Source organism: Monopterus albus, unplaced genomic scaffold (genome assembly GCF_001952655.1).
Source record: "Monopterus albus unplaced genomic scaffold, M_albus_1.0 scaffold96.1, whole genome shotgun sequence".
Classification (NCBI taxonomy): domain Eukaryota; kingdom Metazoa; phylum Chordata; class Actinopteri; order Synbranchiformes; family Synbranchidae; genus Monopterus; species Monopterus albus.
This window is the reverse complement of record NW_018127976.1, coordinates 2,677,559-2,701,790: the sequence shown is the minus strand read 5'-3', so window position 1 is coordinate 2,701,790 and position 24,232 is coordinate 2,677,559. Positions and strand designations below refer to the sequence as shown.

The 24,232-nt window shown below is 40.8% G+C and overlaps 1 protein-coding gene across 4 annotated transcripts in view; it reads right to left on the bottom strand.

Moving 5' to 3' along the window:
* arhgef4 (Rho guanine nucleotide exchange factor (GEF) 4) overlaps positions 1-24,232 on the bottom strand; it is an 84,463-nt gene that overhangs the window by 35,627 nt on the left and 24,604 nt on the right. The window contains exons 3-5 of one of the 4 annotated variants that reach the window (XM_020608911.1): positions 18,437-22,834; positions 17,550-17,807; positions 17,010-17,139 (exon numbers count right to left, since the gene is read on the bottom strand). The exons of 1 other annotated variant lie outside the window; for it this stretch is intronic. In XM_020608911.1, the coding sequence (XP_020464567.1) occupies positions 17,010-17,139; positions 17,550-17,807; positions 18,437-20,899 (2,851 nt within the window). In that variant the 5' untranslated portion in view covers positions 20,900-22,834. Of the gene's footprint in view, positions 1-13,709; positions 14,281-17,009; positions 17,140-17,549; positions 17,808-18,436; positions 22,835-24,232 lie in introns of those variants that run through there. 2 more of the 4 variants (XM_020608912.1, XM_020608913.1) reach the window with 2 other exon arrangements.

The following is a 24,232-nucleotide window of genomic DNA, read 5'->3' as shown; positions in this document are numbered from 1 at the left end:
CAGGCAAATGGGAACCATGAAGAGGCCGCAAGGAAAGCAGCAACCACCAAGTACCTGCAGAGAGTAAGGCAAGTCCTGAGAAGTCAGCTGAATGGAAAGAACAAAGTCCGGGCAATTAACACCTATGCCCTGCCGGTCATCAGGTACCCTGCTGGCATAATAAGCTGGCCAAAGGAGGAGATAGAGGCCACTGACATCAAGACAAGGAAGCTCCTTACAATGCACGGTGGGTTTCACCCTAAGTCCAGCATCCTGAGAATGTACGCTAAGCGGAAGGAAGTAGGCCGAGGATTAGTGAGCATCAGAGCCATAGTCCAGGATGAAACAACAAAGATCCATGAATACATCAGGAGCCTTTTACACAGCCTAGATGCAGTTGACAGATCTGTCAGTGGGAAAGTGTCTCAAAACGTTTGACTGTTTGTGTCTACTGCAATAGAATATTTTATCTATACCAGCCATCCTTATTAAGTGACTTTAACATGGACTCTGACTGACTGATTATTGGTTTATGTGTTTCTGTGTGCTAGAATTATTTTGCCAAAAGACAACAACACAGTAGACACAGCGACATACATTTCAAGCCTGCCTGGGTAACATTTGATGCTCTACTCACTGTGCAGTTTGGCATCTTCAGATATATCCACAGTACACCTGCTGTCTTTTTTTAACAATATGTTTGTATGTATGTATTAAAATTTTAACATAATATAGCCTAGCACAATAGACATAACACATAAAAAATGGCTCCTCTCAATCTAGTTCAAGTTCCTTTCATCTCTATGAACACATCAGTACACAGTCTGCATAGTTCATAACAAAAAACTACTTTTCTTTTTCATATATTTTACATAACTCATAAAGGGTCCCCAGAGATTTTCAAACATTTTTAGTATATTGTTATTATATTGATGTAACTGGAGTTACATATGCTATAATGTGTTAATTTGAGACATGCATTTATTGTCTGAATCTGAATTGTAGCACAAGCTAATTTCCAAATCTTCATTCCAGGCCTTTAGCTTACAGTATGAATTTTCTGCAGAATTTTCTCATATAATGCCCTTTTTAAAACCATCCTTAGCTCTGTATGACTTGCTGCCTGTTTACATTTATGCCTATAGACTGATATTATTTCTGTTCTCCATCCCCAAGCTGCAGTGCTGTAAGTTTATCATTAGCCAAAAGGAAGCAGAAACTGCTTCTCCATTTCTTTTATTTGTCATTCTCTTAGTTTTTGCCTGAAAATGAGGCCATCTCTTTGTCTTTAGATCTTCTTGATCACATTATGTTATCAGCATTTTCACAGCACACTTGCTGTGTCAGTGCTCTCTGCTATGGCCTCATCCCTCCCTGTGCTAAAATGCTAAATGATTATCCATCTGTTTTCCATTTTTAATTGCAGTCAGAGCTTTACTGCTATGTTTGTCCATGTGTGGTTCAGTGAAGCAGCAATGGGTGTCAAGAGTACAGTCTGTTTTAACATCAGTCTCCAAGTCAGGAAGTTGTCAAAGGAAACAAAGACAAAGGAAATGCTTGATATACCTGTACAAGTTCATTTCCTTCAAAAGTGGTTTGCACCAATATTTAAAACTTAAATGTCTATATATTAACACCATAAAAATGACAAGTGCCACAGGTTAACTCAAGTGCAACAGTAGCATCAAGTATATTAGCCAATTTGGTTCAGTTGAAAGCACTATAATATTTAACATTAGTCGCATTATGCTTTCCCTGTTTAGGTAAGACAACCCTAGTTTAAAAAAAGTGTACTAAGTACACTAAAGCACAATTATTAAAGTATGCTTATTATACTTTAATCTGCTTACAATTAATGTGTTTAAAATGTTCTATTATCAATGTACTTAAAATGTATTAAGTATACTAACTATATAATTAGTGCAAATAAAAATATATTAAAATACATTTAAGTACACTAATTGTACTATTTTCAGACACACTTAAGATGCATTTTAATTAACTTTAAGTATATTTTGTATTAATGTGTACTTTTAAAAACTGTGCTTTGCATACCCTTAAATTATATTTTAATGCACTTCAATGGTACATAGAATACACTTATGAAATGTAAAAGTATTTTTAAACTTTTATTATATTTATAAAACAGAATCAGAATGAGAATCAGTTTATTGGCCAGGTGTGTTGGACACATGAGGAATTTGACTCAGGTACATCGACTCTCAATGTGCAAACAGTAGACCAACATAAGGCTGTGTAATATAAAAAATAGCAGTATTAACATCAACAACCAGTGCAAACAATACAGAAAAAGCATTGTTCATTGAAATGAGATAATTAGGGATAAAAGAGTACTTAAAACAAAGTACTAGAGGCCTGTATGAGTCTGTATAATCTGTACAATGTATATTTACACAGGTGTTGCACTGAGGGTTATTGTCTAATCATACTGTTGTGGGTTAAGTGTTCATCAGAGTGATGGCCTGGGGGAAGAAACTGTTCCTGTGCCTGGTTGTCTTAGTGCACAGTGACCTGTAACGCCGTCCACAGGGGAGGAGTTCAAACAGATTGTGTCCAGGGTGTGAGGGGCCAGCAGTGATCCTCTCCACCCTCCTTTTGACCCGTGTGTTGTACAGGTCCTCCATGGTGGGCAGGTTTGCACCAATGACCTTTTCTGCAGTCCTGACTGTCCGCTGAAGTCTGTACTTGTCCTGTTTGGTTGCTGAGCCAAACCAGACAGTGATGGAGGTGCAGAGAACAGACTTGATGATTCCTCTGTAGAACTGTATCAGCAGGTCCTGGGGCAGGTTGAACTTCCTGAGCTGGCGCAGGAATGTGTTGTGGCTACACCACTCAAACTCTCGCCTGTAGGCTGACTCGTCCTCATCTCGGATGAGACCAATGACCGTTGTGTCATCAGCAAACTTTAGAAGCTTGACAGAGGGGTCCTTCGAGATGCAGTCATTGGTGTAGAGTGAAAACAGCAGAGGGGAGAGTGCACATCCCTGGGGGGCACCTGTGCTTATTGTCCAGGTGCTGGATGTGGTTTTCCCCAGCCTCACTTGCTGCTCCCTGTCTGTCAGAAAGCTAGTAATCCACTGACAGGTGGGGGCAGACACAGTGAGCTGGGCCAGTTTGGAGCCAACAATGTATTAAAATATATTTCAATACAAAAAGCATATACTCAATAGTACAAAACTGTACTTATAGAACTTTAAAATACATCTGAAGGGTGTCTCAAAATAGCATATAAAATAGTCTTATATGTATTTTAGTATATTTTTATTGGTACTAATTATATATAGTTAATATACCAAATGCATTATAAGTATGTCAAAAATATGTCTGTGCAGATTCTCAGTGATCCAGGTCATAATAAGCTGAAAAAACTGGACTAGATTTCTAGGTCGAAGATGTTTCACCTCTCATCCAAGAGGCTTCGTCAGTTCTGACTGACTGGTGTTGAGCCAGAGATATTTATCCCCCTCAGTGGTGTTTCAGTCCTTTGAAGGCCAACAATGTCCCTTAAAGACTGAGTCATTATAGCCCAGTATCGGTATCAGTCCAGTTGATTTTTTCTAAGTTTTTCAGCTTATGTCAAAAATAGCACACTTTAAACATTAACTGTAAACACATGAAAGCATACATAAACAGTCTGCTTTAGTGTACCTTTTTTCAGGCAGAATAAATGTGTTCAACCAATTTTATTTAATTTATGACACTTCACATTTTACGGAACAAAATAAAAATGAAAAACTAATATAATATCTTAATAATTTAGTAATCTGCCTGATAGCAAATAACTTAAGTAATTCTTCTTTTGGGGAAAGGTGAAGGCACTGGTTGGTGTTTAAAAGCTTCACATAATGACTGTCCTTTCTTATTAGCAGTGACAGAAGAAGCATGATTTGACTTCATTGTCTTTGGTACAGTATAAAACTGTATTAACTGATACTATTAAGTGCTACTTACAGGGCCTGTTGTGAGTACTTACAACAACAACGCAGTGTGCCTAGACGTGCCAACTCAGAGGCACCTAGACTTATAGATTTCTTGAAAGAATTTCTCTAGTCACCTGAAAGGCTTCTTCAGTTTCATTAAGTAGCTGTGTCTTAGTTTAAATGGCAGGAAAATTGAGCCCATTGTGTTGTTTGTCCAGTGATGTGCTCTTTTTGTATTTAAGTTTTATGGTGACCTGCAGAAGGACTGCAGTTGCTAACATTTATGCTTTAAACTTATATGTGTATGTATATTATGGTCCCTTTTAAATAATAATAATAAAAAAAAAAGTAAGCTCCCCCAGAGCCACAGAAGACACTGCACAACTGCCAATACAGGATGAGGAATAGTCAGCTCCTTGTGATGAGTAAATTAAGAGTCATGTGTAGAATGAATGGACATTTGCAGACAAAAGATTGTCATACCATTGCAACATCAAGCCACAAACGCATTGCAAGGTTCACAATAATAACCAACCAATCACACAGATGTTACTGCCAGACATCCACTCCTTGGAAAGGTCAGTGACTCTTGGCTCATTTAGGAAGGGTCAGCACCTTAAGCTGTGATCCTCTTGACTCTGACAGGACCCGGGTCTTATCTTACATACCAGGCATTCTCAAAGTCTGTCTACGTTCTGGATTTAGACATGGCACAAGAGATGAAATATTTAGGAGAAGAGTATGGAGCTTTATGAAGCAATGCTTGTACAAAACCATAAAATATATAAATGTTAATAAAAAAAGGTGTCTCATTGCATGTCCAAGCTTTTATCTTGACACACTTCAGCTGCCTTCCAGCTTCACTGCTCTCATTACCAGCCTTGTTTTTCATCAGCAATCAGAGGACTATGTATGTGAGCCAGCTGCTCGCACTCTCTTTTTGCCAGATTTTCATCAAAGATTACTCCTTGTTGAAGAGTCAAGCAGTTACTGTCTTGTGCTCCAGTCCCACTTTCAGGTTCATGTATCCATGTTGCTTCCTATAGTTCTGTGAATCACCATCTTAGCACTTTCCTTCTCATTGCCTTTGGTCAATGTTCTGTTTGCTCGTGTTCATATAAGGACTCTAGTTTTCTGGTCAGCTTTAAGTTCATGCATGGACTCATGCCTCCCATGTTCACACTCTGATTCTGGTGTTTTCTTGTATTCTAGTTGTTCATCTATGTGACATTATGTTACCCAAGTGTGCTTGTAATATTCCTCCAGTTGTTCTTCTGACTGTGAGGGCCCTTTGTTAGCTATTATTTCATGCCAAGCAGTTTCTTTTCTTGTGTTTATTAGATCACTACTGAGAGGTTAGCGTTTTTGTTTTTCTGTTATTATATTTCTGTTCACTGTTTGACATTATTCAGTTTTGAGAGCTGTTTATTTTTTTTTTAGTAACTTACCCGCTGTTTAGAGCCTCACCTAATTTCTTTTTTCTGCATCTATCCAGGCTGATGTTACTCTTGCTTGGGTCATTTTATGGTCTTTGTTTAGCTTGTGCTGGTTCTGCCTCAGCCATAGTCACACTTGCCTTGTTCAAATTGGTCATTGTCTGTATTAAAGCCCCTTTTGTTCTGCTCAATGCCTCTCTTGCTTTGGTTGGCGTTTGGGCCCAAAATTATATAACAGAACCTGACAACAAAAGGGTTCAAAAAAACAACAGTCAAATACAAAATTAGGTCTTTATTTCAAAAGGGCAGGTTCTCAAATAAGCCACTTTTCGTTCCACTGTAAACCCATTAATTTGAGTTATAGATGGTCTTTGTTATAATGCTTCTGTAAATATCCGGTTTATTACAGTCTGCAATCACTTTTGTAAAATGGCAAATGACAGAGGCTGCAGTTACATCAAATCAAATCAGTGTCAAATGACAACAGCAACCTCTTGCTACATGCTCTCTTTCTTAAAATAACTTTTCAGAGCCAACAATCACATTGTTTTCTGTAGCGGAATAGAGTGCATTTTGGGAAGAAAGCTGTCTTACTTGGGCTTTTACAGGCTAAGAAAAGGATAACGGCCTATCTCAAGGGTTTGCAGAGAAAGTAAAAAAGGAAGAATAGAACAAAATTACACCTGACACACTTAATCACTTGATGTCCTCAGTCCCTAAACATCTTTTAAATGTTGTGAAAAGGAACAATAACATCCTCACTGTCCCAACATTTTTGGAATGTGCTGCAGGCATCAAAATTGAAGTGTATTTATTTTGAACAAATAATAAAATTGATGAGGTATCACACTGAATAATGTGCTGCTGTATTGTTTTCAATGTAATACAGGATACAGATGATTTACAAATCACCATTTTCACTTTTGATTTTGATTTTGCATACTGTCCCAACTTTATCTGAATTGAGGTTGTAGATTTGAGCAGGCACATTACTGAAAATTAGAGAACGAAAGGAATAGAAGCTTCCTTGTGGTTGGCAGAAGGGGGAAAACACTAAATAGCTGGGTCAGTCACATCAGCTGTCTCAAGACAAGTAGTGAACTACAGTTCATAGTCTGTCAATACTGCTGTAACTGAAGAAGGAGACACTGGAACTGAAACAAGGCCTTAAGGGCCAAGTATTCAAGAATTAGCTGAGAGCATTTCAGAAAGATCAGATCGCTTTGAAAATCACTTTTTGTTACCAGGGCCAGTGGAATTTCCCACCAAACTGTTCCACATTAATGTGAAGATACTGTATTCATGTAAGAACACAGACTCTTCAGATCAGCCAGAAAGTAGCAGTGATGTTCATGTTATGTCATGCATGTTTTAGAATTCTGCTTCACTACTTTATATAACTGAGTTCTCTCTCAGAAACTGTCACGTCACTACAAGTTGATGTGACCACTATACTGGAAGTAGAGAGAACCTCAGGACCTGGATGAATCTCAGAAAAGAGACATTGACACAGAAGAAGCCTTCATGACTGCTGTAGTCTGAATCCAGTATGGCTATGTAATTTCAAGGGATGCAGTGGCAGCTGTAGACATTTGTCAGCCTGTACTTTCATTGCCAACCTACCTCCATCCCCTCAAACACCCCCTGTCCTGTCTATACTGTCTCTCTGCCTGGTTGTCAGTCAACACCAGTGTGAGGAGCCACTGTACAGGCAGTCGTAGCATCAAACTTTGAGTCAACCCTACTCACCCTGCTTTGCCCATCCCAGCAATGACAAGTTAGTAAGGTTTACACACAAAAATGACTTCGTTACATTTAGGAAAGATGTGAGTTAAAATTCCTTTGTCAAGGTTCATTGCCACATGTGGTTGAGATTATGCAGCAACCATGTTCATGTTTGTAAGAAACAAATCTGACTGTTGGTTTGAAACTGGGAACAAAGAGCCCATTATGTATAAAAAACTACACTTATTCCCTTAAGTTCTTGCACATGAACACTACCTGTCACTGGTAGTCACTGGCGAACACAAAAGAGAAGGGGGAACAAATCATAAGAAATACAATGGACAATATTATTATTCATATATCATGGGCATTGTTAAATGACCATCTAATTATTCATAACTGTCAACAGAAAAAAAAACTATATTTCAATTCTAATTGTCTGGATAATCTATAATCACTGCAGAATACCGATTTGTGGAAGGACCTCCCACTTTACATGACATCATGTGCCCCTGAACAACAAGAGCCAGTGCACCTCCATTCTCTGACATAACCTAATGGGCTGTTTGGAGACAACAATGCTATTAAGCAGAGTTAATTGCTCCCACCACTTTAGCTCACTCTTTTGTTTTGACTCACTGGTTCAATGCAGGGATGACTTCAACTCCATATCGATCATCATCAACGCTGGAAGGAAAATGTTGAGCAATATGAATTCTCATCGGAACGTCAGGGTATTGCGCCATGTCAGGCCTGTCAAGGGTTGAGGTTCAGTAGCTTATTATTAAATTCAGATCTACACTACACTGAAAAAATGCTTGCTGAATTAATGGTATTATCCTTTTATTTGTTTATTTAAGTCACATCAAATTAAAAGCTGTTAAAACTTAAACAGCTCTATTTCCTGTAATGAAATAGTTTTATAAAATTATGCAAAATAGTTTGCAACTTCATGATCATGCTTAAATCATAGTTTTTTCTGATAACCTGTCCTGCACCAACAAAACCAATTTGACCTTGGTGACTTGTCAGTGCACATTCTTTCTCTCACCTTGGGATTATAATCTACTTAAGTCATCTAAGTACTCATTTTCAGCATCTAGCGTTGTCAGTTTTTCAAATTTTTCAAATGTGAACACAAAGTAGGAGTACTTTGACATCATATTGATTCTTTTGTACCTCCTGTGTGTCTTAGTAACCAACAAATTCCTGTCTTACTGATGACAAAAACTTTGGAAGATGCGGAGCTGTTTCTTTTGGGTCTTCACAACAGAATGGGTCCAGACCAAACTTCAGGGTGCATGAGTCAGTGTAACAAGAGAATATTAATGCATCACAAAAACTTACTGGCAATTTAGAACCTAAACTACATGGCCTTGGACTGTGGGAGGAAGCCGGAGTACCCTGAGAGAACCCACACAGGCACAGGGAGAATATGCAAACTCCACAGAAAGTTCACGGGTGGCAGTGAAGTTCAAACCCAGGACTTCTTGCTGTGAGGTGACAGTGCTAACCACTGCTCCACTGTGCTGCCAAAAGCTTCATTTTAGCCTAAGTTTCTTTTAGCACAACTAAATTAAACTAGCAAATACATCCAACTAGAAAAGAAAAGCCTGGAAACTTCCAAAAAAATTCTACGCTGGTCTTTGCTTGTAAAAGAGTTTCACTAAGAGATTTATTAGTATCAGAGCAGAATTTATCAGAGTATCAAGGGAGGCTAAATGGGTATAAACTGAAACCAGCTCCTGAACCTGAAAGAAAGATAAAAGGAAAGTATAAATCTCTACCTGCCACACAAAACATGAATGTTTTTGCATGACAGTCTAGTATTCAAGGTGTTTTCAAACAGTTAACAATTGCAGCCAGCACCTGCCTTGTTTCTAATGGTGGCAGCGGGTGGCTGCGCTCACGTCAGGCTTGGCTATTTGCTACTGAGTTGATGGTTGAACTTTTATCAATGTCATGTTACCATAGCAACCACAGAAACTCAGGGAAAAAAGATTCAGGAGCTAGTTTGGATGGAATCTGAGTTTTCTGAATTATAGCCTACTTCACTTTACCAGCAGTGAACAAACTTTCCTGAGTGACATGATTTTATTTCTGGTCATGTTCTACTGTACCAGTGCACTCTGTTACTGAGTTATAGTAATGGATAGATGTCAAAGTAGTTAACTAAGGAAATCAGTGCAGTAGCTCTGTCCATCTCAAGTGTATTACTTCTGCAGAGGCAGAACATGGAGACACCTCAGGCTGAATGGCTGTTCCACAGTGACCTATTTCCCAGAGAGCTCTGTGCCTCCCATGTTTTGTGATGAATGCTTTCAGACATCCTTCTCTCTCCTCTCTGTTTCTTGCCCCACATTATGTCTAGTTACATTTTTATCAGTGTTACATTATTATGGTGTGTAATCTCAGCTGAAGGCGCAGGGCTTGATTTGATAAATCCTGGATGGTCTAGAAGAAGGCCGATTCAGCACTGAGCAGAACGGCATTCATGAGCTGTAGCTGTTGACAAACACACACACAAAAATAAGATTAAGTGATAAAAAGGATAAGGTGTGGGATAGGTTTGGGTTTTTCTTGTTTTATAGGCATCCTTTTATGCCAGAATTTATAACAGCACAATTTTTTATCCCAAATGATTTGATTTCAATGAATCATCGTATTTACTTGCAAAAGTACATATTATTTTGCAAAATGTTTAATTTGATCTTCAAAAGTTAGTTCATGTTTTGACCAACTGCATGCAAGTCATGTTGCCCTGTTGACAGTGCTGACCTTTGACCATATGATATTAACAGTTTTGCACCATACGATTTATTATAATTCTGCTCTGACAAATGAACAGTACTGCCAGTAGAGCTTTCCTTGCAAATGAATTTTGCTGTGACACTTTCTGTTGTGACTGGGCAAAACAATTGATGTGACAGATGATGGATCCAGAAATGGAAGTAGCAGAAAAAAACTGCTGATAAATTTTCAAATCTGCCTTTTTGCCAACAGAATGAGTGCGGTTTATAGATTATTTTGTGCCCATCTGAATTCAACATAGGGCACTATGATTAATAAATTACTGTAGATCTGAATGGATAGAGGGCAACTGTCATATCTCTTAGCCCAGGAATGATCAATAACAAACCCCCAAATTCATAATGCATCATGACAACAACCCAAAAGCCCCAATCTCAACATCATGGCATCAGTCTGGGATTACATGAAGAGACAGAAGACACTGAGACTAAATCTACAAAAGAACCATGTCAAGTTTTCCAGGGTAATGGGACAACCTACTGCTGTGTGCCAGGTGTAACTAGAGGAATTGGTGCTTAAAAAAAATCAGCATGCCCCTATCTGTCACAGGAGCTCAGCGTTGTGAAGGAGACAGATGTCCTGCTGTCCTTTTGCCAACACTAGATGGAGAGACATTTCAATTGCCTGAGCTCCCTTAAGAAGAAAAAAATAAACAAATTCACCTAAATCAGATTATACTTTTTTTCCTAATCTCCATCAGTGGCACTCTCAACCATTAGCCCCCTTGATTTTCCCTGAAACAGCAGCATTAAAACATTACAAAGAAAAAAACCCCACACATGCAAAATACAAAAATCATTCAGCAATACAAGTCACCAATAAACTGCTGAAACTGTTAAACTAATATCTAAGAACAAAAGGAAAAAGCAATGTACACAAATGTGTTTACAGTCCTCACAGTGGCAGTTTAGATTTATTCACTTGATTTCTTTTTGCAAAGTATTCCAAGTGGTTGGAGCTGAAAACATAATGCTTTCTTACCCTTCTCTGTCCAAAGACTGAGAACAGATGACTGATATATGAGTTGGCTCTAAGATTATCTTTGCAAGATGAGCAGCATGCAAATAATTTACAGAGGTATGAAGGTACTTTGTCCAAAATAGCTTTATAAGTAAAACTGTACCAGTGACTCAGGCTATGCCAGCCCACTTTGTAAGACATAATACAGTGACATGTTATTGGTTAGTAACAAATCTTAAAGCACATATAGGCAGAACCCTAGCTAGAAAGACTTTGTACTGAGGTATTCGTGTATTGAATGAATGTCACCATAATTGAAGGGTGATGAGAAAGAGGTGGCTACCAATCCATCTTTGGCTTCCACAAAAAAATCCCCCCCCCAAAAAACAAAAAAAGCTTATGTCTGAAATAAAACTGTGGTTCCCTGATAGACTAGTGGTTATGGCACAGCACTCTCGCTGCTGCGGCCTGGGTTCCAGTAAACACGTGCCAAATGTCAACATGCAAACTGTCAGTGTGACGATTCACTATGGCGACCCCTAACAGGAAAAAGCCAAAAGTGACATTCAATTGTCAAATAAAACTCTAGCTTTAGTCTGTTTCTTTACAAGTTTTTAAAAATTTTATTCAACCCCATACACCAAGATATTTGTACCATGTGACCACACCTATTTTCGTCCCTTGAGTTGTCACTAAGTGTTTATTGGATCTTTTTCTTGCATTTAAAAAATCATCTGCTTAGTTTTATCAGTATCTCAATAGGCTGAGACTGAACAATGTTAAGCACAGACTGTAGTTGATAATACCAATTTTTAATGTGTTTACAAATCATGACAGTAGTTTAATGACATCATCAGCCAGCATTGTCTAGTGGAGACAGGGCAGAAACTGTGGTTCCTGATGTAAAAGTCGCAAGCTTTGTATTGACCCTAACATTCACTCTGATCTGTGCCCCCAATGAGCTATGCTGATTTCAAGAGGTCACAGCACAGCCCCTTGCATTGTTTCAACATAGAGCATATGTCCTTCTGAATCCAGCCTTAAAAACCTGATTGACAAAGCTGAAACAACAACAACCTGGAGTCATGATAAAGCTAGTGTGATGCCATTTCAGCGAGGTAGATCCTTGCTAAATGTAATAGTGTTATGGGCTAATATGTCTCCCCTTCACTGATTTTGCTGCTGTCATTTTTGCATTTCACAGCCATACAAAGTTCAGATCTTATGGCCAGTTTCTTTGATATTCCTCCTGGTCTTTTATCAGAAAATGGCAATGAACATAGTCTCATGAAAGCAATAGAAAAATAAGCTATCAGGGCTGGTAAAGCATGCAAATACGTTATGAGATGCAAACATAGATCCATCCCTCCGTTATCTACACTGCTTATTCCTCACTAGGGTCACAGGGGGCTGGAGCCAATCCCAGCTGACAGTTTATCACAGGATGAACATTCATGTACAAAACAAACAAGACAGACAATCAAGGAGGCACCATTATAAAACTGGATCCCTGCCAAAATCTAATGGTTTGCACTGTGAGCCATACCCTACCTCTCCAAAGAATGGCTTCCAAATCCATTCATAACTTTCTGAGGTATGATGTGAACAAACCAGCAAATGGTGGTAATAACATAACCAACTCGGCAGAGGTAACAATATCACACTGCAGGACTGGCAGCTTGTTTATGAGAAGAAACTGCTGCTGATGACAATGTGTCCAGAGAAACAAACCCAAATTCTGCAGTCTATTACATAGGAAAAAAACATGAATTGTTCTATATTAAATAATGCTTGGTAGCAAACCCCATCAATCATCCCATTTATTCATCAGAAAAAACTCTAACATTTGCTGTTTTCATGTTTCCAAGAGTAGAAAATGTGAACATTTTAAACACTAATGAAAAGAGAGTTAGAAAAGATGTGGAAGGTAAAGGCACAAGTGGTCCCCATGGTAATTGGAATATTGGGGGTTGTGACCCCCAAACTGGGAGAGTGGCTCCAACAGATCCCAGGAACAACATCTGAGATCTCAGTCCAGAAGAGTGCAGTGCTAGGAACAGCTAAGATACTGTACAGGACCCTCAAGCTCCCAGGCCCCTGGTAGAGGACCCGAGGTTGAAGGAAGAAATAAGACCACTCCAAAGTGGGGGGCGAGTGGGGGAATTTTTCTCTTATTAGCATAATGTTGGTTAGACTCTGCCCATGAACCTTTATTTCAAATGATACCAAAGCCTAGTCCTGAGAGTTCAGAGTGTCAGGCAGTCTCCTTGGGCTATATACTACCTGACAGCTACCATGAGTACAACCATGGCAAACATGCACATATATAGACACCATGAGAAACTGTGCTGTTAACTGAAAGCTGATGGTATTCTCTCTGCATGACTAAACAGAAGAGCAACTGGCTCCCTCACACACATCAACCACCTGAAGGCCTGGCATAACACACACACAAACCCATTTGTATAGCTATCTTTGTAAGGACAATTATTGACCTAATGCATCTCCAACATTAACCATAAAAACTAAATGCCTAACCCCAACCTAAACTTAATTCTACCTCCAACCCTAAAACCAAGCCTTAACCTTCAAACAGACCTTTGAAGGCATGTGATAAATGAGGACCAGTCAAAATGTCCTCACTGTACATCCAGTCCAACCCCGAATAACACACCAACCTCATGGTGGTTTGTCAGTCTGCTTGTGTGCATGTGTGGTCACATACACAAGTGAAGTTTATGCATCCATGGGCATGAAAATTTAAACTTTTTATTTTCAAGATGCAAATTACATCTTGCAGTTTGGTGATTTTGAGGCAGATAAGCACAGACCTGTGCCATGTGTGCAAGGCACTTACCTGTAGTGGAGTGCAGACTCTCTAAGCTCCAATAATGAGACAGGATCCCCCTCAGAGTGCCGCCTAAACTACCTCCTCCACTGCCTCCACCCATGCACCCACCCACCCCAAGACCTCCGTCTACCATACTGTCCATCCCTCCGCCTGTCAGGCTCCCTCCGTCCGAGTCGGACCCAGGTGATAGCCCTGAGCTGCCGCTTCCGCTGCTGCCACAGCTGCCCCCAGGCAAGGGCACGCCCCCCTCCGAGCCCTGCTGGGTCCGCATCCCAGTCTGGGCGCACAACAACAAGGGAGGGGAAATGAAAGTCTGTGTTGAAGAAATAAGTGGAAATGAAGAGGAGGCGATGCTGCTGAGCTGGTGGTTTATTCCGCGGCAGGGAGTAAGCGCAGAGAAGGAGGAGGAGGAGGAGGAGGAGGAGGAGGTGGCCCCCTGGCTGATATCTGCTGCACTATTCGCTGTATGTTATAAGCTTGCACAGAACAGGAGAGATCTCCTTTCGTCATCTCTCTGCTATGTATCAGCTCTCATATAACCGCTGCCTCCTCTCTCTCTGCTCCTCTTTCTCTCTACCCATTTGCACACTGCTACATGTCCTCACATTAACTCTCATACAGTCCACCCATCTCTCTCTCTCTCTCTCTTTCTCCCTAAGTTGACATCAATGGGGGCCCTTGAAGGGGGTTTCTGCAGCACAATTGTGTCGTTTGCCCACAGGCAACAGTGTACACAGCTCACTGCTAGTGCAGAATGCATTAAGGTGGAGACTGAGATGAGCCACCCCTCCCTCCTCCCTCAGACCCCCACCTTCCACCCTCACCCTCCCAGAAACAATGCTCTATTGCACCTCTGACCATACCAAGCAGTGATGTCACCATGTAGTGAGTGAGATTAATATTTTCATTATGCCAGTTCTTTTACAGATTAACTGATTAATTGTTTGGTCTGTCTCTGAAATTTCTGCATCCACCTTAGTACAGCAGATAAGACGGAATTTAGTTTGTGTTGATCACAGCATTCATCAAGAAATTAAAAGCATGCTAACATGTTTTCATAGGAACTTAAAAGCATGCTAACATGTTTTCATAGGAACAAACACTTTTTCTCTTTCTTGCAAAATATACCTTTCCTTGACAACACATTATGTCGTGTCACCAGATCTAGACAAATCAGTTCAAATCTGTGTGGATAGATACCACAAGAGGCGAGTGAAACATTTTTTTTTTGTAATTTTGATTAACATCCCTAAATGTATCACTTTATACAAATCAATGTCTCCTTGCTAAACTTTACTTTAATAACACAATTACTTTGTATTCATACCCAGTTTAGGTTCTGTTTCCTGCTGTTTAACCTCCCTCACTGACTTGGATGGATTACTGGCCCTATCGGGCACAGGGCCAGGAGCCCAAGAGATGGGAGGTGGGGCTGAACCAGAGCTTCTGTATGTATGTAACATATTTTTGTTAGAAAGTCAATCGACAACAAATAGATGCAAAATGAGCACATAGACATGAAGAGCAACCTCATAGACAAAAGCAAATAAAACAGACAAAAATAACCACAATGAGATACAAAGTGACTAAAAAGAGAAGCAAAACTGCTAAAAAAGAAATGGAAAATGACCAAAAACAGCACAATTACAAACAGATGCAGAATGACCACACCTAATTATAGAAATGATTAAAACAAGATGCAAAATGACCACAAAGATGCAAAACAACAAACTATACAGGCAAAACTACCATCTGAGGGTCTTGCTCCTGTGTGAGGGGCCTTTTACATGTCTGTGCCCAGGAGCCCAGTGTCTCATAATCCGTCCATGCTCACAGAGAGCTGGTGCGTGTTGATCAGTTTAGTGTTTTGCTCTCTGTCAGCCCACACGCAATACAGGGTCCAGTGGATGAAAATGTAAAGTGAGAGAAACAGCAGTATCTAGATATTATCTGAGGCACTACACACACACACACACACACACACACAGTGGAGTGTGGACATTGCATACATTTACATTCTGTCGATCCAACTTTATTGGTGCCATATTTCAGATGCAGTGCCAAGCCAGTGTTCCCCAACAAGCAATGAGACCAACTTAAAGAAGATTACATGAGAAAAGGAGAGATATCACTTTACTCTGATAAAGCAGAACTTGTGTAAAATGATCAAAGTGGCTTTATTATATGCACTGTGCCATTCTCAGCCCCAGCCAGCCAGCAAGATGACACTGCACTTGCCTTTAGTGCAGCTCGCATGTCAATTAATCCAATGAATCTAATTAAAATGAAATATCTGCAGCTAGGTCACTGACGTCACTGTGTGAGCCCGTGATTGGATGCATGACAAGATGAGTCTGAGTGTTTTATGCAGGCATGCAATATTGTGAATGCATGTTCTAGACAAGCACTGCATCCAAAAACCAAAACCAAGATCCGGACTACCACAAAATGGATCATAACAATAAGATTAAAATGGTGCCTGCAGGTTAGCGACCCCTGTGTATCAATGAATAGGAATTGATTTTCTGAAAAAAAGTCTATCTTTAAAATCATTACAGTAACATTTGAAGTTGTTTGTCCATCTGTCCAGCCCATTTTTGTGAACATTATATCTCAGAAACAACTTGATGGAATTTCTTCAAATGTGGCACTAGTGCCCACTTGAATTCAAGAATGAACTGACTAGACGTTGGTGGTCAAAGAATAAAGGTCAAGGTCACAGTGACTTCACATCCTGCCTATTCTTATCTCTTTTATTACCTTCTTTCAAAGTCCATACAGTTTATGAGTCTGGACAGATGTCTGGCAATTCTAGTTTAAACATAAATCCAGTGATGTGTGCACTACTATGGAGCACAGCTGTTCCTCATTTGGGACAGTAGAACACAGTATCTCACAGTGAAATATAATGTTGATTACACTACTAGGGACAAAAATCACCTTTTCCACAATGAACATATAATTCAATTAAACAAGCTAATCACTTTGCAGCCACAAAGCTTTGGTCTTAAAAGTAGGTTAGTAGTCTCTACCATTTTAATGCAAGGTCAGTCATTTCTTTTTGTTTTTTACTACAACAAGAATAGGCTAGTGCCAGCCAGCTGCACAGGTGGACAGCTCTGAGAGTTCAACAGGAAACCCTCACCACACAAGCACACCATGATGAAATAAACAAACATCCTTCTTGTTAGAGACATCAGCTATTAATGAAAATGTCACAGGCTTGAATGTTCCAACATTCAGCGTACCGTTCACCATCCTGAGTGTGAATGTGTATCTTAAAATGCACAAGACTGAGCTACTTACAAGAGTAGGAAATATGTCCTCTCCATCCCAGGCAGTCAAGACCAATGGGGGTGCTCTGAGAGAAGCAGTGGGCCTTAAGGGGCACCCCCCGGAAGACCGTGATGGGCCCCAGCGTGACCCCTGCATCTGTCTGTGGAAATGGAAGAGTCTGGTTTTAATCACTGATATTATCACTGACATTTGTTTGTCAACTAATGGTAAACTGGACATGAAAAAATAAAAGACTTAATTAATAACTTACTGGATACAACCAAGTGACATGAAAAGAAAAGAATGCAAGATAAACAGGCATCCATGAATAAAGTGTGAGTTAAAGTAGAGAAATAGATTAGGTCAAGCATGAAACAGGAAGTGAAGTGAGGACAGAGATCCACAAGCTTCAGATCCAAGAAAAACTGTTAGCAGCCACCAGAGAGAAAGAGAATGTCCAGGACAAATGGACACTCAGAAGCAAGGCAGTGGAGGAAGAAGATGGCTGCTAAGACTTTCAAGCTCTGGATATTTGTTTTGGTAGCTCACAGTAGTGTGGCAACTTCTTACTTTGCCCATCTCTTCAAATATCACTATGTTGCGTTGGTGCCCAAGGCTCCTGATTGTCCTGGCCAGTTTGCATTTAAATTTCTTTAGCTCTTCAATCCAGAGGTCATCGGAACACTTTCGCCTTCGCTGCTGGCGCACATTCACCCAGCAGCCAGACCTCAGTCTGCTGAGAACCAAAGAGGCCTTCCACTCGCCCTTCAGCTCCAACAGCTGTCTTGTTCTGGACTGGCTGACAGGCTGACCGCCGTTTGGTGGGCCCTTTTGAGTTCACAGTGAACCAGTTAGTCATAGTTACTGTTTGTGATGGTATCTTTGAAAACATGAACAGAATGTATAATATGAGGATTGATAGTTTGTCTTTACTGCCCTGGATTCTAAATTAGCTGATTCCATAAGGTTCTACACATTGAACCACTTATAAAATCTATAGAGCAAAAATACTGGTAAACTAAAGTAAACATTGGAATTTTAAATAGATATAAAAGAATGAAACAGCAATTAGTTGAGTCCCTAACAATCAAAGGCCAATCCACACAGACAATGTTCAGTATCAGTGTGTAGAAACGGAACAATACCAAAGACGCCATTCAGATTTAGTGGCTCCATTACCACTCCATTATCAGGTACCCTTGAAAGCTCTCAACTGGAGTTTGAAATGAGTATTTCCAGCTTTGGTTTCCTTAAACAAATCATTAAACATCTGTAAAGCTGTCATCCCTTAATAGCAGACATGCTACATCCCCAAGCTCAACCTATGATGATTAACAGAAATTTGAATGTGAATTTGAATAAACATTTTTATATAAAAGATTAGGTTTAGAAATTTTTAAAGAGATGTTACACATTTTTAAACAATCTACTCTGTGTATCGCAGTCTTTTTTCTTACCTCTAATTCATTCGTGAAGTCAATGGCATACAGGCTCATGTGTGACTGGCTGTCTAATCTGCTCTCAGTTGCATCCATAGGGCTGAAGCTGACGCCCAGAGGGCTAGTTGAAGGTTTTAGGGTCTTAGGTCTCTCAGGGGGGTCTGCCAATCCCTCCGCACTGACTGACTGACCCGGAGGAATGGGGCACACAGAATTGGTCCTTGATGAATGAGGGCAACGTAAATGTCTGCACTGAGGCACTGACCTAGGGCTGTTAGGTTTGGGGCTCATTGGTCGTAGGGGGCTCTCAGACAAGCCCTCACTAGCTACTGGGTGGGACCTAGTCCAGGAAGGCAATGAGTAAGGCTGATGAGTAAAAGTGGCTAGTGAGCAGGAAATAGGGCTGGTGACTGCAGAGTCATCTGAATATGGAGGTAGGCCAGATACACACAGTATGGCAGGCAGATCATTTGTTGAACCTTTTCTTCTCTGGCCCTCTGATTTGCAGCCATGAGGGTTTTGCTTTCTGCTCCTTTGTGGAACTCCCCGCTTGGGGATGGGATCAGTGTAACAGAGGGCTCTGAGGGAGGATGGTGACCCTGGATTGCTTATCTTGTCTGGGAATGGAAAGCACAACAAGTCCCCAGTGTCCTGCCCAGAAGCCATGTTGCTACATTCCCCAGCTGGCATTGAAAAGGTTCTTTTCAGCAGTTCTGCCTCCTTGGTCTTTCTTGGTTTCCTCAAGGACTGTTTGACTTTGCTAGAAGCAGTGACCTGCTCCTCATTCTCCTTTTCCATTGAACGGGACTCAAATAAGCCGGAAAGGGACTTGTGAGCTTGTGAGAAGCGCATGAAGATGTTTAAACTGTCATTGCTCTTGCCCATCTTGCAGGTTTGCCCATTAGGTAACTGACCTTGCCTAAGAAGAGTCTTATCTGAGCTTAATCCTTCATTACCCACATCACTACTCCCTTGACTATCATGGCGAGTGAGGGGCGTAGAGAGGAAAAAGCCACAGTCCTTTTCGTCAGTCTCATTATGCACTGGGGAAAACGCTTGGTGGACTGTTTGGTTGAGGGTGTCATCTTTGACAAAAACCTCATCATATGAATTGTACTTTTGTGGCCCTGGTTCTGTCAGAGGACCCTCACCTTTACCAACAGATGACTCCTGAGTTACCTCCTCACTTTTGGCACCTTTTGAGCCCTTTGTTCTCCTAAAAGATGGTATTTTAGCAAAAACTGAAAATTTAGAGCCTTTATTTTCTGTCTGGTTGCCTTTTGTTTTGCTTCTTTTGATCAGTTTGTCACATTTGGCATTTCTGTCTGAAACTGCTAAATGAGAATCCTCGCTACAGGTGCTGCTAGCTGAGGAGTAAGACATAGCATCACAGGCAACAGTCAGAGGTCTACTGTGCTGTTTGCTACTACTGCATAGGACAGGGGTAGCTGTGTTCACTTCAGGTTCTAACTTAGCAGTGGTTACATATATTTCTTTCAGCTCTGTCTCATGGTGTGGACTCTTGGAACTGGAAATGTGTCCTGAAAGGTTATCAATATCCCTGACTTCCTCAGCAGGCCTCATTATCTCATATTGTGTTTTTGTTTCTATATTTAAATCATCCTCTATTGTGCCACAGTTCTCCAGTGCATGCTCAGCCTTCTTACTTGTCTCTAAACTTCGGACAGTGAGCAGGTTGAGGCTGACATCAGGAGCTGGCAAGCTGATCTGTGTTTCCCCTCTGCCCTTCTCAGCAAGAAAATATTCCTCCAGTGAGTCAGATAAGCTGTGTCTTCTTCTGTTATGTAAGTTGTGATCTACTGGTTTCTTCTCCTCTTTAAATGAACTTATTGGCTTAAGGCCTTCATTTCTTTCTGAGTCTTTCTGAGAACAGTTGAACTCCTGACTTTTCTCTGTCTTTAGTTTTTCTAGTTCATTCAGGCTCAAATGGCAGTGGCTGTCAAGCTCTTTCCATAGCACAGGCTGAAAGTCCTCACTGCTCCAGCTGGGTCTGTGATACAGTGAAGGTGAGGACACTGCAGAATCTTCCTCAGGCTTCTCTATATCTTCTAAAAAGTCAAGAGTTACATTTGTTGATGGCTCAATCAGGGGGGAACTACCTACACCCCTTACTCTCCCCACCCCTTTTATAATGGCTGTGATATTATGGTTAGAGTTTGAGGGCAGATCCAGCTGAACTTGTTTAAACTGACTAGAAATTGTGTTGACAGGGGTTTGTATTGCTGGGTGAATGGTCTTTTCAGCTACACCAGGATGTTCTTGGCTACTGTCCTTAATGGACCCAGTACCAGCTGGACATGTTAATGGTTTTCCTATGTTACTAGGCACATGCTGAGCAAAGAAGTAGCCATCAGACTCACTAGTAATTGCTCTGGGAATACCTGTCACCTGACTGTTCTCAGAAAGCTCTGTTGTGCCAAGTTGCGATTGTGGAAGACTGACTTTGCTTTTTGCTTCCATACTTTGTTCCTGGTTAAGACAGACACAACTGGCTTCCCCCTCCCATTCCTTGTTCTGCTGGAGACAGGAGCAGGGTGAATCTACCCTCCCCCTCTCTCCTTGAAGCTCCTCTGATAACAGAGGGGAGGTATACTCTGCTCCTTGGTTGCCAGATAAAAACAGCAGGTTATTCAAGAATGGGTGAGGAGGCACACATTCCCCAGACCCTTTATCAGTGTCAGATTGGATGTGAGCTGAGTCTACACAGTGTGACCGGTCCCTCTCCAAAAACGTGTCCACACAATAGAGCTGCCTATGACTGGGATTTTCTACCGCTGAATGCCTTTGATCCAAGTGATTATAGATTAAATCCTGAGTTTGACCTGGAACTTGCCATAGTTGTAACCTTGCACTCTCGGGTTGTGTTTGATCTAGCTGCCTCCCAGAGACCTCTGGGACAGCTGAGGCTTGTTCAGAAACCACAGTCAGCTCACTAGCACAGGTATCCAGTGAAAAGGAGGTTGTGGTTTCTGTGGAGATTGAGGAACAGATTTTATTTACTGTCCCAGGTGGTTTAGTCCCTTCTGTTGTAGCACCAAAACACTCGCACTGTTCCAACTGGAAGCAGACACCCAACACCCTTGCCGTGTCCTGGGATGTTGTTACATTATTACAAACTTGAAGGTGGATCTCTGACAGCCCTGTGTTGGAGCTGTCCTCACACTCAGTTTGTGAACAGCAAATCTCTGTGTCTCTGTGCTCTAGCTTTGCATTATGTGATGCAAAATTAGTCTTTGTGTCATGTGCTTCTGTGATGTTTGGACTTGCTACAACAATTTCTGTAATTAACTGAGATTCTGTGCATTTTGCTTCAGACGTAGAGTGTGCTGGTGTCCAGATAATGTCTGATTTTTGAGCATTTATTACATCAGTGAAATGTGAATCAGCTATGCATGTGCTGTCTTTACAGTTAATTGCTATTTTGTGAAATGTTTCATGATGTCTTCGATTGCAATATGTCCCCACACTCTCACATATGTCCCTTTTGTCCTTGCTGTGCACTTTTATACCCTGTATTTCTTTGTCTTCTTTATTTATGCTCTGGTGTGCTAAACATTTTCCCTGGCTGGGATGTCTGTCAATAATTTCACTGTATCTATTTAAACCTGTGTTCTTCTCTACAAAGTAAGTGCTGAGTAGTTCAATATCCTGTACTTCCTCATTCTGAAAATCACAGATTTCTATTTTTTCTTGCTGGTGCGTCTCTAGAGTTTTGTCCTCTGGGGCATCTATATGTATCCTGCATCTTTCTGACTCTGCTGATTCATTCAGACTGATGGGATTGCTTTTTTCTAGCTGTGCATGCTGCTTCACTTCCTGAGTGTCTGGTGGAGTGTTTATCTTTATGTCAAAGATGTCTGTATTGTGTTGGCTTTGATTATGTAAACTGTATGGCTGCGTGCTGCCCTTGACTTGAGTTTCTGTGCAAACAGAACTGGAATGTCCTTGTTTCAAGTTGAATTTTAATTCCTCTGTAATTGAGTGGGTTTGGCTCTCAACAGGAATAGTAGGGTTCAGGTGGTTCTGTGGGCCTTTCCTCCTGCTGCAGCTGGAATGTTCAACATGAGTCTCTGAGACATGGTTGTGGCTGTCCTTGACTGTCACTGACTCTCTCCTTTGGGTCTTACTCTGCCCAGTGTGGAAGCCACTGCCTGTTGCTGGCTGCTCAGCATAGGCCTCCTCCAGCCCCAGCAGGGCGTCCGCAGAGTCCTCCCTGTCTGGGCCCAAATTTGACAGGGTGTTGCTATGCCATGAGTGGGAGTCAAAATGCTTATCAGATGCGTCACAGCCTCCTATGTCTCTCTCACATAATGCCAGGGTGTCAGGACCAAAATCCCGCTCTGCTAGGCCTAATCCTTCAGAGAGGTGGGGGGAGCCTTCGTGGGCTTCCTGAGGCTGTGAAGACAGAAGAACAGGATGTTGGAATAGAAACCAGGGCAATAATAACATTGGGTGTTGATGCAAGGCTTCCAAATTTACCTTTAGTAATTTATGCTAACTTTATATTCCATTCAGAAAGTAGGATCCACTTAATCTAGAGTGCTAACATTAGCATTCATTCCCACCAGACTGTGTATGTTATTTTGACGTAACCCAATACTGTATGCTGAAACTGTATGACTCAGCTCATATAGTAATGTACAGAATCATGGAGTAGAGCACTGAAGGGGACTGACACAGGCCTCCTAATTGACTAATTATTTGTTAGGTTGTTTGATTGAAATCAAATTACAGTAATGACAAATGCTACCAAAGGTTCACTGTAATGAAATGGATGGTAATTGCAGTTTTTACTAAATAAGTACAAGTCAGAACAAACAGGAAGATATATGTACTTAACATTTCTTAACAATGATTACTTTTGATTTCAACCCTTAAGAACTGCTTTGTTGTGATTTGTAACAGAAAAAAATGGTTGAATCACTCATGAAAAAGAATTATTTTGAGTTAACACACCAGAAAACTCACCAACATCCTAGAACTGAACTGGAGTGTTTAGCAGTGACTCCTGCTCCGGCGTGAGCCGTCATGCTGTGGCTGCGGTACATGTTTGCTCTACCTAAGCTTGTAACTTCCCAAATTACCAGTGAGGTGTGCTTTGTTGAAATGGTCAGCCATGATTGTTGTGGATGAGAGTGGACCAAAACAAAAGGGTTTGCGTTGTCTTGTTGTTTCATGTTGTAGTAGCTGTGAAGCTCAAAATGTGGTAGGGGCTTGCACAGGGTAAAAAATTTTCAGGTGACACACCATCGAAGCAAAATTTGTCCACACAACCGTAGAATAACATGTACACATACACACATGTATACTGTAATTCAAACTCTCTCTAGTACATACATAATTCCTGAATGAAATCCTACAACCCAGAGTTTTACTTGCTCTGCAGCGTTTCATTACATCAACTGTATTCAGCACTAGAATACAGAGGTAGGCAGAAAACCAACTCAGCACTGCTCCCGTCGTGACCCTCACACATATGCTCACACACATAACCACAGATACACTTGCAGTGTACTACATGCCCGTAGATTCCCTCTACATTTTTCTTCTTTTGTTTCTCTGTTTATCTTCCATGACCGCCATTAGACTCCAAGTCTTAAATTACAGATCCATTTCTTTCTTCATCTACGTACAGTGCCTTGTGAAAGTATTCGGCCCCCTTGAACTTTGCGACCTTTTGCCACATTTCAGGCTTCAAACATAAAGATATAAAACTGTAATTTTTTGTGAAGAATCAACAAGTGGGACACAATCATGAAGTGGAACGAAATTTATTGGATATTTCAAACTTTT